This window comes from Coturnix japonica, chromosome 11 (assembly GCF_054131305.1).
Source record: "Coturnix japonica strain WE chromosome 11, WE-NBRP24, whole genome shotgun sequence".
Taxonomy (NCBI): domain Eukaryota; kingdom Metazoa; phylum Chordata; class Aves; order Galliformes; family Phasianidae; genus Coturnix; species Coturnix japonica.
In genome coordinates this window covers 23,039,576-23,055,286 of record NC_140673.1, presented here as the reverse complement: position 1 = coordinate 23,055,286, position 15,711 = coordinate 23,039,576, and the positions used below count along the sequence as shown (strand labels likewise).

General features: G+C 42.9%; 1 protein-coding gene across 6 annotated transcripts in view; it reads right to left on the bottom strand.

Moving 5' to 3' along the window:
• ELAVL4 (ELAV like RNA binding protein 4) overlaps positions 1 to 12,572 on the bottom strand; it is a 73,382-nt gene extending 60,810 nt beyond the window's left edge. For 3 of the 6 annotated variants that reach the window (XM_032446208.2, XM_085512349.1, XM_085512354.1), the window contains exon 1: positions 12,097 to 12,572. In XM_032446208.2, coding sequence (XP_032302099.2) covers positions 12,097 to 12,141 — 45 coding nt within the window. In that variant the 5' untranslated portion in view covers positions 12,142 to 12,572. Of the gene's footprint in view, positions 1 to 11,714; positions 12,020 to 12,096 lie in introns of those variants that run through there. The other 3 variants (XM_085512358.1, XM_085512350.1, XM_032446210.2) reach the window with 3 other exon arrangements.
• Between the last annotated feature and the right edge of the window lie 3,139 nt (positions 12,573 to 15,711).

The following is a 15,711-nucleotide window of genomic DNA, read 5'->3' as shown; positions in this document are numbered from 1 at the left end:
CACATGTGGGTAGAGTCTGTTAGGAAATACTAACCGTACCTCCAAGCAAAATCACAGACAACTTGATAAGATAATGCCATGACGTAGTTTGGCTTAAATTCATTTATGAAATCACTGTTGCACGCATCAAAGCACATGACTGAAAAATGCATGGGAAGAATACACTTTTCAACAGTGCACGAATCTCCTCATTCATCAAACTCCCCATTCCCATGTTTGCGAGCTTCCCCCAGCCCCTTCTTCCATAAGGCCAAATACCTCAAGGAATACTTCCATTACTACAGAAAGCAAATGTACTCTGTGCTCTACAGCAACACCCAGAGGCCTGAATGAGATCGGGATCCTTCACACTCGGTGCTATGCAAACTACTAAAAGTTGATTCTTACCAAAGGATTTGAAAACATACTAAGGGAGCACAAAACAGATGTGTGAGAAGGAACAACAAATACCAAGTGCCTCTGCAGGCCAGGCCAGACAGCTATGAGAACTACCAGCCACTACCTGCACAAAGGCAGAACCCAAAAGGTTATTTTCTGTGATTAAACAAAAAAAAAAAAGCATGATACGGACCAAGGCTTCTTTGGATTTTTCACCTACAAAGTATTGCTATTTCTTTCATACACAGCAATCCTTGCTGAGTAAGTACACACAGAGTAGCGGTTTTCTTTGTTGGCCTTTAACTAATATTAAAGTGATGCAGTAATGACTTAACCTTCTTGAATATGTATTGAGTTTCAAGTCATCCCTTTTATATGAGGAGAAAGGTTATTTGCATCGATTTCTGTTTGCATGAAATAAGCTTATTTTCTCATTCACCATATGCCTTGAACACTAATTAAAAGTGTCACTTTCTTCTAATGTAAAAGCATAACCATTCAGTAAATAAGTATCCTTGGCTTTCTGGACTTTGTGATAATCTATTTAAGGACTTTTTATTTCCAGGTAACTTCAGTGCTTGGATTACTGTATACTCCTCTGATTTCAAATGAAGTGTTTTATAAATATACGTTTCCCTCCCCCCCAACAAAAAGAACGAAAAAAAAGAGCCAGAAGTGCATCTTGAAGGCCCCACACTCCTCTTATCCTGAGGCAAATCCATCCAATCAATATGAAACCATTCACATGCCACCATCTGCCAAGCTGTAGAGCAATGTGGCTGGAACAGACCTCTTATAAAGCAGCAGTAGTCTCATTTTCAGTCTATTAGGAAAGCACCAGAGCTCTCATGTGCAAGGACACAAAACTCCAGCTCCGGCTCTTTCACACCAGTTCCTCTGTGCACTGCTGCATAACTCCTATAATTTTGCTGCTCGAGTTTTCATGCTAATCATCAAAGCATGAGGGAGGAGAAAATGATCAGTAACAGTCCTATTTCACTGCAGTACAAAATAAAGAATCCAGTTTAATTCTACCCTAATATGATTACAGCAAACCATTTAAGTGCTGCTGCCTGCGAACTACAGCCTGACATTTTCCATCGCCTCATTTTCCACTCTTCCAGAGGACTGAACACTTACACTTCGAACTACATTTCCTCCTTCTGAAGACATTTCTATCAAAAAATAACTTTGATCAGAATTAAATATTATTTTGTTGCTCGACAGATGGGAAGGTGCAGGTGGATAAAGAACAAAGGAGACGCACGTTTGAGATTAAGAGATGGATTTGAACTCTAAAGTGATTTAACAGAAAACAACAGGCTAGGAAAGGACATTACACAAAGCAAGCACTAGGGTTTGCCCTATGCAGTAATTCAAGAACCTCCACAGAAAGTCTCCTCTTCAAGCTATCACATCAACACTATCTTTAACAATACTGAGCTCACACAGCCTTTTCATCAGCAGATCTCACAGTAAATTAAAAACTCATCCACCGCTTACAGCACCGGCAAACTCACGGCATGAGTCTAACTTAAATAAAGCATTACAAGACCAAGGGAACCTATCAGGGCACAGCCGCCTATTAATGTACACAAAGTAGTTCATCTCTTAAAGCCATCCACAAAATGCCAAGAAAATGTGAGAAGCTGCTCGGGAAATTCAGGGATGCTGGAAGTCATGAATCCAAACATAAAAAGTCAGGGTCAAACAGCCTATGGCACCTCACTGCAAATCAGACTTCAGCAAAACCCACCAAAATAACCCATCCAACAGATCACTCCAAACAGGTACAGGAGTTGGGATACAACACAGAGGTTTCTCCCCTTGCTGCAACTTGAGCTGCTTATTATCTGGTGTGTATATAAACAACTTTAGTTTTTAAACTGAGCAGTATTTAAAAACCCAGCAAAATAAAACACCTCACCAGCTGCCCTGTGGAAATCAAGGCACTGCAATGCTTTTCGGGCAATTGCCCTTTGAGGTTGGTGAGCTTATTAGGTGTCTGAAGAATTAAATTCAACATCTCTCCCTATAAAAAAAAAACAACACACAGTATTAAAACTAATAGAGATAATCCACAGCTGGAACACAGCACAGTTTTTGAGGAGATTGTAGCTGAAACAAAACTGCTGTGGTTTGGAGATTCTATTCCTTTCTTCTATTTGATGAGCATCTCACAAAAATCCATCACTGCCTCCTGCTCTGTCTCTGTTGTGGACCCACCAGCACACAAACAAGCTGATGCAACATACTGCCTATGTGCTGAGGCTGCCCCTGATGTAGGGAGACTAAACATGCCATGGGAACACTGTCACCTTTCTAAGTGGTACCAAGATTGACAAATCCAAGAGGAGTTTGGGATCTAAATCCTCAAAAATGCCAGGAGTAAAAAGACAGGAGATGTAAAAAGCAGGTAAAAAAAAAAATGCCCTCCAACATACAAGTCTAAATGCATAATTTGATATATAAACCTGAAGAAATGAGAATTCAGCTGCTTCTGTACAAATACGCTATTTAATGTTGCTTGCCCACTTTTTTCCCCCACACCTTATGAGATGTGTAATTTGAATGCTGCGTTGCTGCTCTAAGTATCATACACCAATTTTCCACAGACGGGTATATTTGCAAATCCCACTGTGGATACTTATGTGTGAAAGCTGGGAGACTGGAACAAAGCTCCCAAGGGCACGGCAGAGCACAGAGGTAACAAAATGAGTAGATGTAAATAGCTCTGATCACAAGCAAAGTCTCAGCAAAGCACTCAGATCTGGACATGCATGTAGGGCAGTGAATAAGGATGTGTCTAGGAATCTGGTGACAGCTCAGGAAAGTCACCCCACAGCAGCTGCATAGGGCTCCTGAGGGGACAGACATCATGCTAAGGGCCAGCAGGGCTGGGACACATAGGAGTGGTACCTGTCCTACACTTCCCATAACTGGTATTGGCATCACAGCTCCACTCTGACTCAGCAGACAGACATCTGGGACAGCCACCACAGCATCCCTTGGTCACACTGCTCCTCTCCCCTGGCCAAAACTCAATGCCTTTTAAAGAACCCAGAGGCAGTCACTAAATTAAGAGGCAGAATATATTCTAGGAAGACACATTAAGAGATAAAGCCAATTCTTTCCTCCCTTCCTGGTTGCTTCACTTCTGCTTCAGAAATACACAATTCAACACCTTCTCCCTGACTTTGTTTCCTTCCTTGTAAATTTACAGATTTTCAAACTGTGATTCAACTGCAGACTGTGAAATGTGCAGCCTGCTTTGCCATCACTGTGAGCAGGATTCAACCCTACCCACAAAGAGAGGGTAAACATTTCTACCTGCTGTCAGTTTTGCATAATAAAACTTTGCAAAGTTTCAACCAAGCACAAATGAAGAAGTTTTCAAAGATTTATGACTGCATTTTTAAAATGTATTTACTTGTAAATAATGAAAGGGCTCAGACACTGAAGAAGCCCAGACTTGCCAGGGAGATTTACAAGAGTTCAGCCATTTTTAATGCCTCTATGCATGAGCACAAAAACCCTCACAGAAGTTGAAGCAGGTCCCCTTCAACAAGCACTGCCTAATTTTAGATGGATTTGGTTTAGACTCTTCTGTAATAAAGCATTCCACACACCTTGCACCGAGGCCAAATAATATCAATAAGAACAAAGCTGAAAACCTGAAAGCGGGATTTAGTCAGGTGACGTTTCCAAGCTTTGAGACAGTGATCAGAAGATCTGGGGAAGATGTGAGGTGGTTGATAGGGGATCAGAAGAGAGGTGCAGCAGGAATCAAAGGAGACCAGCAAGCAGAGTGCAGGAGGGTTACATCTCCTCCAACCTGCAATTACACAGGAAGGATACAGAACCAGGAATGAAACAAAAGACAGAAACAACACAAAAACTTATTAGTTGTCCCAATTCCTTATTAGAACAGCTGCCTCTTGGAGTGTTTTAGTGATAGCAGGAGGAACATAAACCAGTCTTAAAAGTTTCACATTTAAAAACTCTCAGTTTCAACTGGGTCTGCCCTACCGCACACCTAACAGTAACAGCCATACTGCCCAAACCCAAGGTGATTAAAAGGCAATAAAACAAGTGTGAAGGTGGAAGAAAAACAAAGCAGGCCCAGTATTTCAGGATGGACCAGCAATGATTCTGAACTGCCTACACTGAGACACAAACAGGAAGGGGTTAGAGAAAGGCAACTACAAGAACAGCAGAGAAAACCACAGGGGGCTCTTTCCCCCCCAGGATTTATGCTGCTCATGTCTTGGGATCAGGATGACTCTCATTGGTCTGAAAGACTTCAGTTTTTCCTGCCCTACTCTCACAAACCTTCAAATGCTTTTATTACTCTCATTACATTACTTCATGCACTGCCAGACATACCCTTGCAAATACTTCTCAGGTTCCTCTGCATTAAGGCAGATGAAGAACAGTGGAAATTTTAAACACTATTTTAAAAGGAAAGCCTATTCAAAGTGCATTTCAAGTAATAAAACCTTGTCTAAAGGTTTAACTTGCTAATAAGTGGACCTGACTTACAATTCCTAAGTAATACACAGACAGTGCTTGGATTTCCAGGGAAGCCCCAAGAAAAGGGTTCCAACCCATCCAACTTATAACTGAAAGAACAGCAACAAACTGCATCAAAACAGCTGCTCTGAAAAGCTACCCAGCTACAGGCCACCTCTCTGCAATTTAACAGTATTTCACTCCACTGCTTGAATGCATTTATTTGCTTCCAAGCAGTTTTCCTGATGTTTTATAAAGATTCCCCAATGCAACAACAAACAGTCTTACTTTTAATAGTATCACCGGATGCATTGTAACCTGCATCTAGGGACACCCTGCTCTGCTCTGATAAAACTTAATTGTTCTTCTAACACTGAACAACGAAAGAAGTTTAAACTTGCCCAATGAAGTTCTTATTTTTTACCCTTCTCCACAGCCCCAGTGCCCACAGTAGCATGTATCAAGAAAGCAATCTCTTAGAAAATATTTCAAGAGAGCTTGAACCCACACACACCCAGTGAGCAAAGAACACATTTCCTGTGCTAAACCATGACAAATGAGACTTACTCCTGCCTTTGTCACCTTCCATCTACCACTGGCTATGGCACAAAGGCCTCAACACTACCAGCACAGAATGCTGTGCGACTCCTCACACCCAGATTGCTTGAGGTACAAATCTTTTCCCACTGACATCAGTTCACAGCTCCAGTTTTCACTATCAGGACACTCCACATACACTGCCATAATGCTACAGGCAATGGAAACACCCCTGATTGGGATCACACACTGCTGACAGACGCAAAACTTCCTGAAGCAACAAACTCTGGAATCCCATCACTCACTTTTCCCTGTGGAAAGCAGGGGCAACCTTCTCATTGTATCCTAAGATCATAACAGTAATTTCTTAAAAGAATCTGTCAGAACTAGACACTATTACATGCTTCCTAAGCTCTTAAGTAATGAAGGAAAAACATCTGACAGATATATCACATCAACGACACAAACCAAAATAAAAAGATACTAAAAATGTTGAAGACAACATGTAAAAGTAAACACTAATAACCTGCTCCAAGTGCTTCTGCAAGACTGACAGAAATAGTTTTAAGAATACAGCAAGCATAATGAAGGTTCTACTTCGCTCCGATCCCAGAAAACCTTCAGTTTCTACACAAGGGATTGCTTGTAAGGTTCAAATGAAGACAGACAGGCCAGATGCTCTGCAGTGCCTAACTGGGCCATCATCACTTCCTTATCCTGCCCACAAACTCAACCACTCTGTTAACAGGTGACCACTGAGCGCCACATCTGACAGGTTAACAGCAAGGAGGAAGCAGCATGTCACTCGATGGCAGCCCCATACCACAAGAGGACCCCCAAAGCATCATTCAATGCTAAATAAGCAACACAACCTGGCAAAATTTCAGCCATGTTTCCTTACAAGCAATCTGTAGAGAGCACCATTAGAAGCAAGCAAGGAAGCTTTAGATCAGGCTGCAGCTCCTGGGCCTTCCCTGCCTCACTCCATGAAGAATCCTCTTTGTCTTCATGAGGGGACAGGAAAAGCTGTGACCTCTGGAAATACCTTTCAGGACATACAGCTGGTATTCCTGGTGTCATTTTGAACACCTAAAGGATAAGATGAGCGAGATGCATGCACAGAGCCATGAAGTACATGCCTGTGTTACACCAAAGCATCCCATTATTACAGATTTCTTTAAACTCCTGTTTCATAAAGGGTAGTTAGTTCTGGGTGCTAATAACCCTGATTCAGAACTCTATTCAGCAATGTACTCATTAGCTAGACCATCTGTGTAAAGGGAACAACCTACGCTGTCACAGCACACAGAGCCTGGGGCTGACCTTAATATCTTCCCCCACATACCAGCAGAGGACAAGAGAGAAGCCTGGCATCAGTTTCTTCCTTTCCAATACTGGAAGAAGATGTCTGGGCTAGCAAGCAAGCATCACACCCCTCAGGTCACACTGCCAGCTGTGGCAAATGCACTGTAGCAACTACTTTCTCTACAGTTCTGATGGTAAGCTGGAAATTTTGGCTGCCCTGTTAGTGTTAAGACATCACAGGACTCTGGCTTAATAATAAGAGAGACGTTAAAAGCTGTGTGAAATAGGGCTGCTGACATTATTCACAACCACTGCGAGTTAACTGATGGACTGGAAAGCAGCCAGTGTGACATGGAACTGCACGAGTCTACAGCAATTGTTGCTTCTCATCTTCTTGCTCACCCTTCAGTATCACACACCTACCCACAAGGACAAGCTACCATGACCTGCACAGCAGACTCTTCCTACTGCATCCAAGTCTCTCTCAGGACTCAAACCAAACCTCTTGGGTGACCATCTCTGCAGGAACAGTCTTAGACACACATTGAGGGACAACAAAACAGCAAGGCCAATCCAGCAGCAAGTGAGACTGCAAGCTCAGATTCTGGAGCTCCTGCCCTTCTGCCATTGATTCCAGACAGGCCACAGGGTTAGAAAGACAAACATAGAACATACGACCAATAAACAGGCAGGATTAGAGTACAGACTTATCTTAGAAAACTAGGATTAGGAGAAAAAAAACACCAATAAAAACTACTTGAAAAGACATCCACTAGAATGAGGAATGACTATAAATTACTGGCAAGTAACAGGCCTGGAAACAGGAGTCTCAAGTACATGACCAAATTCACATAAAAACTTCTGTAAAAGCTTGCTAACCTCCAATCTAGAAACAGCAACAACCTCTAGCAAAGCCACTAGTACTCAATACTACACTGCAGCATAACCCGATGTGGGACAACCAAGCCTTACACACACAAAGCAGCCAGAAGCAAGTGCTGAACAGACAACCAGGAGACTGGGAGCACCCAGGCACAAGCCAACTTACAATATTCCCCAGCAAACTGAAGCAAATCAGCTGGGGGTATTATTGTTTCCATAAAATGCATGTATAAGGCGAGTAAATCTTCTGTAATCTACAGCTAGACATAAAAGTGCATGCTTTAGTATCCTGCAGCTGGTCAAAGAACATGCCCAGGAGAATGAGGTTTTGAGGTCTTAGTGAGTAATACACACAAAAGATGGGGCAGCCTTCCTCACCTCAAGGGTGCCAGACCTTCTCTTTGGGACCTGGGAAGCCTCTCCATAATTTAGCGTCCCCACTAAATTATGAGAGTTTTGATACAGCCTGGAGGACCAGGGATCTGCATAAGCAGTGAGCAACAGCTCAGCCAAAGGTAACCTCACATGGGCTGCTGCAACTAGCAACGATGGCAAAGTGTGTGAACTGCTGTGTGAAAACACCTAGTACAAATTCTCAATTATACCTTCTTAAGCACAAATAAAAACAGAAAGGATGCACAGTGAACAGGCTTGCAGGGAAGAGTAAAATTTGCTATTTCCATGTTACCCACAAGAAAGCATCAGCAGACACATTTGTGGCATAGCAGGCCAGCACATCTAGCTGAAAACTAGAAACAAAGGCAAACTCAAACAACAGCAAGATGCAAGGATTCTAGCTATACATTGCAAGGAAATACAGAGGACAAGGGTTCAAATAAAGTCAACCGTGTTGGAAATAGTGCATGAAATCCCAGAAGTGACAAAACTACCAGTCAGTGAAGAAGATGAAAGGAACCAAGTGGAAGAAATCAATCAAGAAGAAAGATTTTCCTCCTTTTTTAAAAGGCGAGCAAGGGGCCAGATAACATAGGTGGACACACACAAATAAACCCCCACAACATTAGCTGTGAGTACAGCAAACGATAGATTCGATAATCAACTTAGATACAGGGACAGATTTGCTTCAAACTAAGGAATGGCAGCAAGCATTGAGGGGTGCAAACAATTTTTCTTGCGTTGGAAAAGAAAATTGTTCTAATGCAAATGGATGAGCTGATTAACAAAGCTTGCAGAGTCTGTTGTGAAAGACGGGTGAATGGAGAGAACCCGAGGGAGACACTAAGAGCACGTAAACCAAATCAGGGAGCAGCTGACTGCATTTAGAAGGAAGCAGCTATAGGGGCACTTAGAAACACGAAAACAAGAATATGACCTAGGCACAGTAAACATGCTGAAGTGGACAGGAATAGACGGCATCTGTTCATTGTATTCTTGAGCTGGAGATGTATCAGTGTAGTTTCACAAACACCGTTTGTTGTTATTACTTCTGACAATCAGGAGGAGGTGGGGGATTATCAGAGCTACTATTTTTCACTCAATTCTTACAAAACTTTCATAGAAGCTACGTTTGCCTTTTCCAGCACTAAAACCAACTGTTGAAAAGGGGGAGAAAAACCCTTAATTTATGGAAATCCCAAACTCACCATCCCACGCATTAACTTCACATCATTACAAGAACAAAGGCTGCATATTTTCCTCTATTGTGAGGATATGAAGCATTTTTTTTCCCCTTAAAAAACAGTTTACTACGTCATTGAAATTGCAGAAGCATCCACACACTTTGGGGACTTCTAACATTGCATCAATTATCTGAATAAATAATGAAAGGACATTGCGAATAAAATGTTTCATCAGGCCCCCGTTCACAAGTCAATTGCTTTTTGACTCTAGCAATATACTGTAATATTTATGCGTTATTCCATTTTGCAGGAGGTTCGGAGTTTTCTGTGCTCCTATGTTATAGTTACTACAGTTTGGGGACATGAACTGCTGGAATACAAAAGGCTACAGGAAGGATAACACACACTTAGATCCTCCACTGTAAAATCTCTCTCCACACCAAAACCAAACAAAGGAAGCATCAAAACTCCAACTGCAAGCAGAGGGACACAGCAAGTCCCACCAGCAGGTCAGGCCAGTGACCAGCACTTAATGCTTTAAAATTGGGTCCCTGACAAGCAGCGCTCGGTCAGGGCAGAGCACGAATGCCTGTTTGTTGAGCTGTCGTTTCCAAAGAGTCTCTGGCTGGCACCTGGAAACAGCACAAGCATAAGGCTGATTATCATTTCTGTAACCCCAGAGGAAAACGATCAGGCAAGATGTTTGAGTAAGAGCAACGCTGTTCGAAGGCAGCATTCATAAACAGAACAAAGACTAAACAAAAAGCTAAACAAGTACATCATAATTAACAACAACCACCAAACTTTTAATTAAGATATGCAAGAAAAATCAAGGAGAGCTAATTAAAAAACACAAGCGTATATACTCGCTTAGAAAAATCTGAATTGGTACCGCAAACCAAACAGGCTAATTGTGAGTGATCACAATTATTTTGTCACTGTTACACAGTTTAAGCAGGATTTTTCAGCCTGCTGTTTAATCCTGATCTTGTCTGTACTTCCCTGATCTCTGATGTAAGATTATCCCAGCCAAATTCTCCCAAAACTGAGCAAAGCTGAAGAATACACACACAGATACCCACCTTTGCACAGCAGGCCTATTTTGCAATTAGTCTGAGGCACTTTCCTGTGTAGGACAGTATTATTCTCACAAGGCCAGAATTCTAATTACGGTGCACTCCCCCTATTCACTCTGAACAAACCCAGAGCTCATAGAAACAGGCCCCGATGCACAGCCACATTAGGGCCATGCACTCCACCTGCTCTCGTATCCAGGCTGCCAGATCAATGTAAAAATACGATGCAATTTCACATATTTATCTGGTAGGTACGAAGTTTCCTTAAGGCTAAAATAAAGAAGTTAAAGATAATAATCTAACTGATGTTATTAAGGTTTCGTTTCTTTTCTCATATAGTAGCCTTCCATAGAAATACATCCACTTGGATTACTACCCCAACTCTTCACAACACTACCAGGCCCATCTGAACACCACCAGGCAGTTAACACTGGTAGAAATGAGCCAAGAACGCTAACGGAGTTAAGAACTTACTTGCAACATATCTACTTCCACAAAGTTAAAGTTTAATAAAGCAAATAGTGACAATAACTCCAAGTACACCTAAGGAAAGGAGTAATAGGCAAAGAAGGAATTATGCCACAATGCCAAAGAGATTTACAACTAACATTTACACAACGAAAGTGATTTACAACTAATGGCCTCCACGCCAACCCAGAGCAGCATAGAAAGGAACCCATCACCCTACCAAGACCTGGACAACTGAGGAAAAACCATCTTTTAAAGTCATTTCTGTGCTAAAATGCTACTTTTTGAAACACTTGCAAGACTCCTTACATATACAAGTCCCATGCAGGGCTATCCCCGGGCCCATTTTGTTGCATGCCCCGTGCACATGGCTGCAGATGCCAGCTGTGCTTCCAGCCGAGGCTGCACCCCCTGCCACCTCCTACACACACACCTGTGAGCCTCCATTTTCTCATCCCAGCCCAATGCCGCCCTGCTGCCTCTCCTCACCCCACTAAGGAAGGTAAAGGCTGAGCACCGCACTCCTCGCAACACCCTTTCAAGGCGTTTGAAGCGAATAAACCAACAGGAACAGCTTTAAAAGCTTACTTTGAGGTTGCTAACCGCTCTGCCGGTCTCTTGCGGCCACACTCAGCCAGGTGCTGCTCACAGCAGCCTCACGGTACGACGGCACGCGGTAATTGGGGGCCATTACAAACGCATTGCTGCACCGAACCTGAAATGCTCCTCAAGTTCACTCTTCCCCACTTTTCACATGCAATATCAAGCAGCGCAGCCGAGCACGAAGCGACCTTAAAGCAGCTCTCTCCCAACCCCCCCCCCCTACCCCGAACCTCGACTCCGCAAAGTTGAGAAAACTCCTCAAATCCATTTTCCGGCCGTTCCTTACCATCCCCCCCCGCACTGTGCACCCCCATCCATTGCACCCCATCCATTACACCCCCCATCCATCGCACCCCCCCATCCCGCAGCTCACCGCGCGGTGCACGCGCATCTTGCGTTGCAGGAGCCGCACAGTCCGTGTCCCGAGCGATGCGCGACGGCGTGAAGCGACGGCACGTGGACGGCTGCGGGGTCTCCCGCGCTGCAAAGCAAAGCGGGGCGGGACGCGGCGCTACGCAGCGGCGTGAAGCGGCGCCGCCATCTTGTCGGCGGCAGCGCCCGGCGGGTTGGGGCTGTGGGGAGCGGGGATGGGCCTTTTATCTCGGCAGGAGCCGCGGGGAGTCGGCTCCGTGCTCGGCTGGCTGAGGCAGCCGGGGGAGCTGTGAGGGCAGCTGGGGTGGGGAGGGGAGCACGCGTGGCTCGGTGAGCCCGGAGGTGGGTGGCTGAGGGGAAAGAACCGAGCCGGGGTAACGTACCCAGCGGGTCCGCGGGTTCTGCTCCCTGCCGGGGCCGCGATGCATCCAGGTACCTCACGGAGTGGAGCTGGAAATAAATAGAAAGCGGCCGGTGGGACGCGGTGCGTGCAGACCCCCTGCCCGGGGGGTGCTTCCTTCCGCCACTGACCTCCTCCGATAAAGATGTACAGAGAAGAAATTTGTGCGGGTTAAAAAAACCTCTTTTTTTTTTTTTTTTTTTTTTTTTTTTCAATCAATGCTCAAGGAACGGATAAGACGATGTGACACAAATGTATGATCGTGTGCCACAAATAGAACATTGTGGGAAGCTTTCCCTTAAACATAAGCTTTGTCCTATATTTTTTTTTTTCCTCTCTCAAACAGTTTATTTCCTTGCTGTGTAGGTCATTCTTAACATTAGGCTAAATTTAGCCGAAGATGCACCAACAGCAGAGACAGAGCGCCTGGGGAAGCTGAGCGGGGCTGCAGGCTGACTGCCTGGCCTGGGCAAGGGGCTGCCTGCTAAATGCTTGCTTTATTAGTGACTTCTTTTCCTCTGGAGCTCGATGAGGGGTAATAAAGCTGCAGCTATTTAAATAAAATACCTCTAGAAAACAGAAAGTTTACAGCGTGGTTTGTTTGTGCTGCAAGACTGAGTGCAACCTGCATTGGTTTCAAGGGTATTTCTGCCACGCAGCGAGGGTGGACTGCAGCCCTGATATCTCCGGGCTTTTGAAGATCTTTACCTGGGACTTCAAGACAGAGGCCTAATCTCTGCTTCCATTAAGGATGGCAGGATTTGTACTTGTTTATGGACTTTGGTTTTCAGTTCTTTGTGTATAAATTTAGCTGTGGGCGGGGTATCCACGGCCAGATTTTTCCCTATATGCTATACATAACAGAATGACAGAAAGACATACACGGCTCTGTGTTAGATTGACAATGAATTGCATTTGCTAGCAAATACTGGATCGGATCCATCTGTTTCAGAAATTAGCATAGCAGCAATTTGTTTGTTTGGCTTCATCTGTCTATTAGTTTGGTCAAAATCCTCATTTTTGAGACAAACCAGCACATACAGAAAGGACCTGCGATATTGTCTGTGCAGGCAGCCCGTGAAACAAATCATGCTAAAAAATGAGGTTATGAAATGCAATTATCAGGAAAGTAGACAGAGCTAAATTAAGATTTCTTTCTTTTTCTGGGAACAAGTTTGTTTCATATATATATATATAAAGTCCAGTTTCAAACAACGCATTAAAAGATATCAAAGAATGAGACCACAGCTTTTCCAACACCATTTCATTCCAGAGTCCTGTATACCTAAAGTAAATGACATCTCTTAGAAAGGTATGGGTGTTGTTGCTTGTTTTTTGTTTGTTTTATTTTTAATTTACACTATATCCAATCTGCACTTTTCCATATTGCAGTTGTTTCCAATGATTTATTAGATTCCTTAAAAATGTATATTTAAAAGCTATACTTAATATTGGTTACAAAGCAAATATATCTCCAAGTAAAGGTCTGCATTGCGCAGTTAATGATCCTCATGTGATATTTGCTTCTTGATACGAGTCTGGATTCATATGACATTCCTAACCATCGTTTAAAACTGTAACACTAAATAGTGCCAGGAAGGTCTTCTGTAATCTTCAGAGTACAGGCTGAAACTGCTATGCTAAAAAAGACAAATCTAAGTAGGTCTGTTCAAATATGAAGAAACGTGGATTGTTATCGGTATGTTTCTTACAAAGGAATAGTGCTAATATATATATTTTTAGCTCTGTAATATGCAGAGTAGATTTAGTTGGTTTTCACGTCACTTCATTTCTTAGTTACATATCAAAACCACCAACAAAAACACCTTCTAAAATAAGAACTTACGTTTCTCCTTCAGAAAAATGAGTCCTATGTTGTAGGCAACGAAAATGCTCTGTAGTCTCAACTCAAAGGATGTGAGGGCTCATTCTACACAGGAATTAGGGAAGCACCTGTGTTGCTTTGTCTACGCACATCTGTCTCTACCTGAGCATCTAATTCATATTACTCCTCCCACAGTCCGCCCCATTTCTTTGTCTAATCTGAGCACCCAACAATAGGCTCCAGAAAAGCTTAGGAACCTGTGCTGAATGGAGGGGGCGTGATTCGCTAATGAGAAGTGGCTTACCTGGATCACGGTTCGATTGTATTACTTTACGATGAATAGGAGATACTAATGTCGGTGGCAAAATCTAATAGCTCCACAGGGCTATATGAGCATGATGTTGAAATCTCCTGTTCGGAGTATAGCACTCTAAATCAGTATCTTTTTAATGCTTACCACTTTTTAGAGTAAATACCAAATGTTGTCAGAAGTATTTATGTGTTTTATGCAATAGAGGGAGAGCACGATTTTCAAGGTAAACGTAGAAACCCATTACAAAGCTTATCTTTGCAACTGACTATAAAAGCTTCGGGACCGCAGCTCCAGGACAGCATCATTTTGTTTATAATGGGGAGGCTAAGAGGATGTGCTGTTGTCACAAAGCAAGATGGCTGGAAATTCTTCCAGATAAAGAAGGATTCCAGACTTCTATACCAATTTCAGATGGTAGAGGGAAACTTTTAAAATTAATCTTCCTGTCCAGCTCTAACCATAATGCATTTAGCCCATCATAGCACTGTAAGATTTGGTTAATATGCCTTCCTGATTTATGAAAGTATGCAGAGATATGGCTCACTATAAATACTGAACATGACATCCAGTCATCATAAGCTGCTGTACTGGGAGGGGATGAAAATGACAGTGGATCCCACTGAAGATTAGCCTTAAGGCTCTTGCTGGTTGTACTTTGGTTTGGAATAGTAGGAGTTGGGAGGAAGAAATAAATAAGACTTTTTTTTTTTGAAAGCAGGTGACTTTATCAGAGCACCGATTTAAACCATGAAGACTCGTCTCTAATCAGTCCTTTGGCTGATCAGAAGAATTGTGTTCAAAAGTGAGGTTGGTTAAGAACTCTCCACACTGCCCTCCAAGTGGCATTTATCAGTAAATTCCTGCTTTTCTTTTGACTGTTCTTGCACCTCCTCTGAAGTTCTTCACATAATTTAGGCAGTGAGTCCAACTGATTTATCACAGTCATTCAAACGTGTTTTTACACCACTCATTGAATATTTCAGTACAGGTCTAATCTCATTTGGATTTATTACGATTTATCTTGGATTAAGCATTTATCTGCTAAGGATTTTGACCTATACTACGAGGTACTGATGAAGCATAGGATTTCAGGAACTTCTAAGCACATTAGAATGAATCAGCAACGTTCTTTTTTAACACAGACTTCACACATTATCTTTTTCTTCAATCAACTTTGCAACGTTCATACAGATACGTTGAATAAGCATCTAATTTTCACTTAATGCAGCCAGTAACCTGGAAGACTCTTAGCATGCAGTAGGAGGAAAGATGCATTTAATTAGGAGCGGCTTAAAAGATCACGCCTCAGAGCCATGTGACTTCACATTCACTCTGCCTTCGACAACCAATGTAACATAATTGTTTCTTTATATGCCCATTTAAATGTCTTTCCTTCTTTTTGAACTGTATTCTGGCAAGTCTTCTACCCTCTCTTTCAACTTTTCCTGGTTTGCACAGCC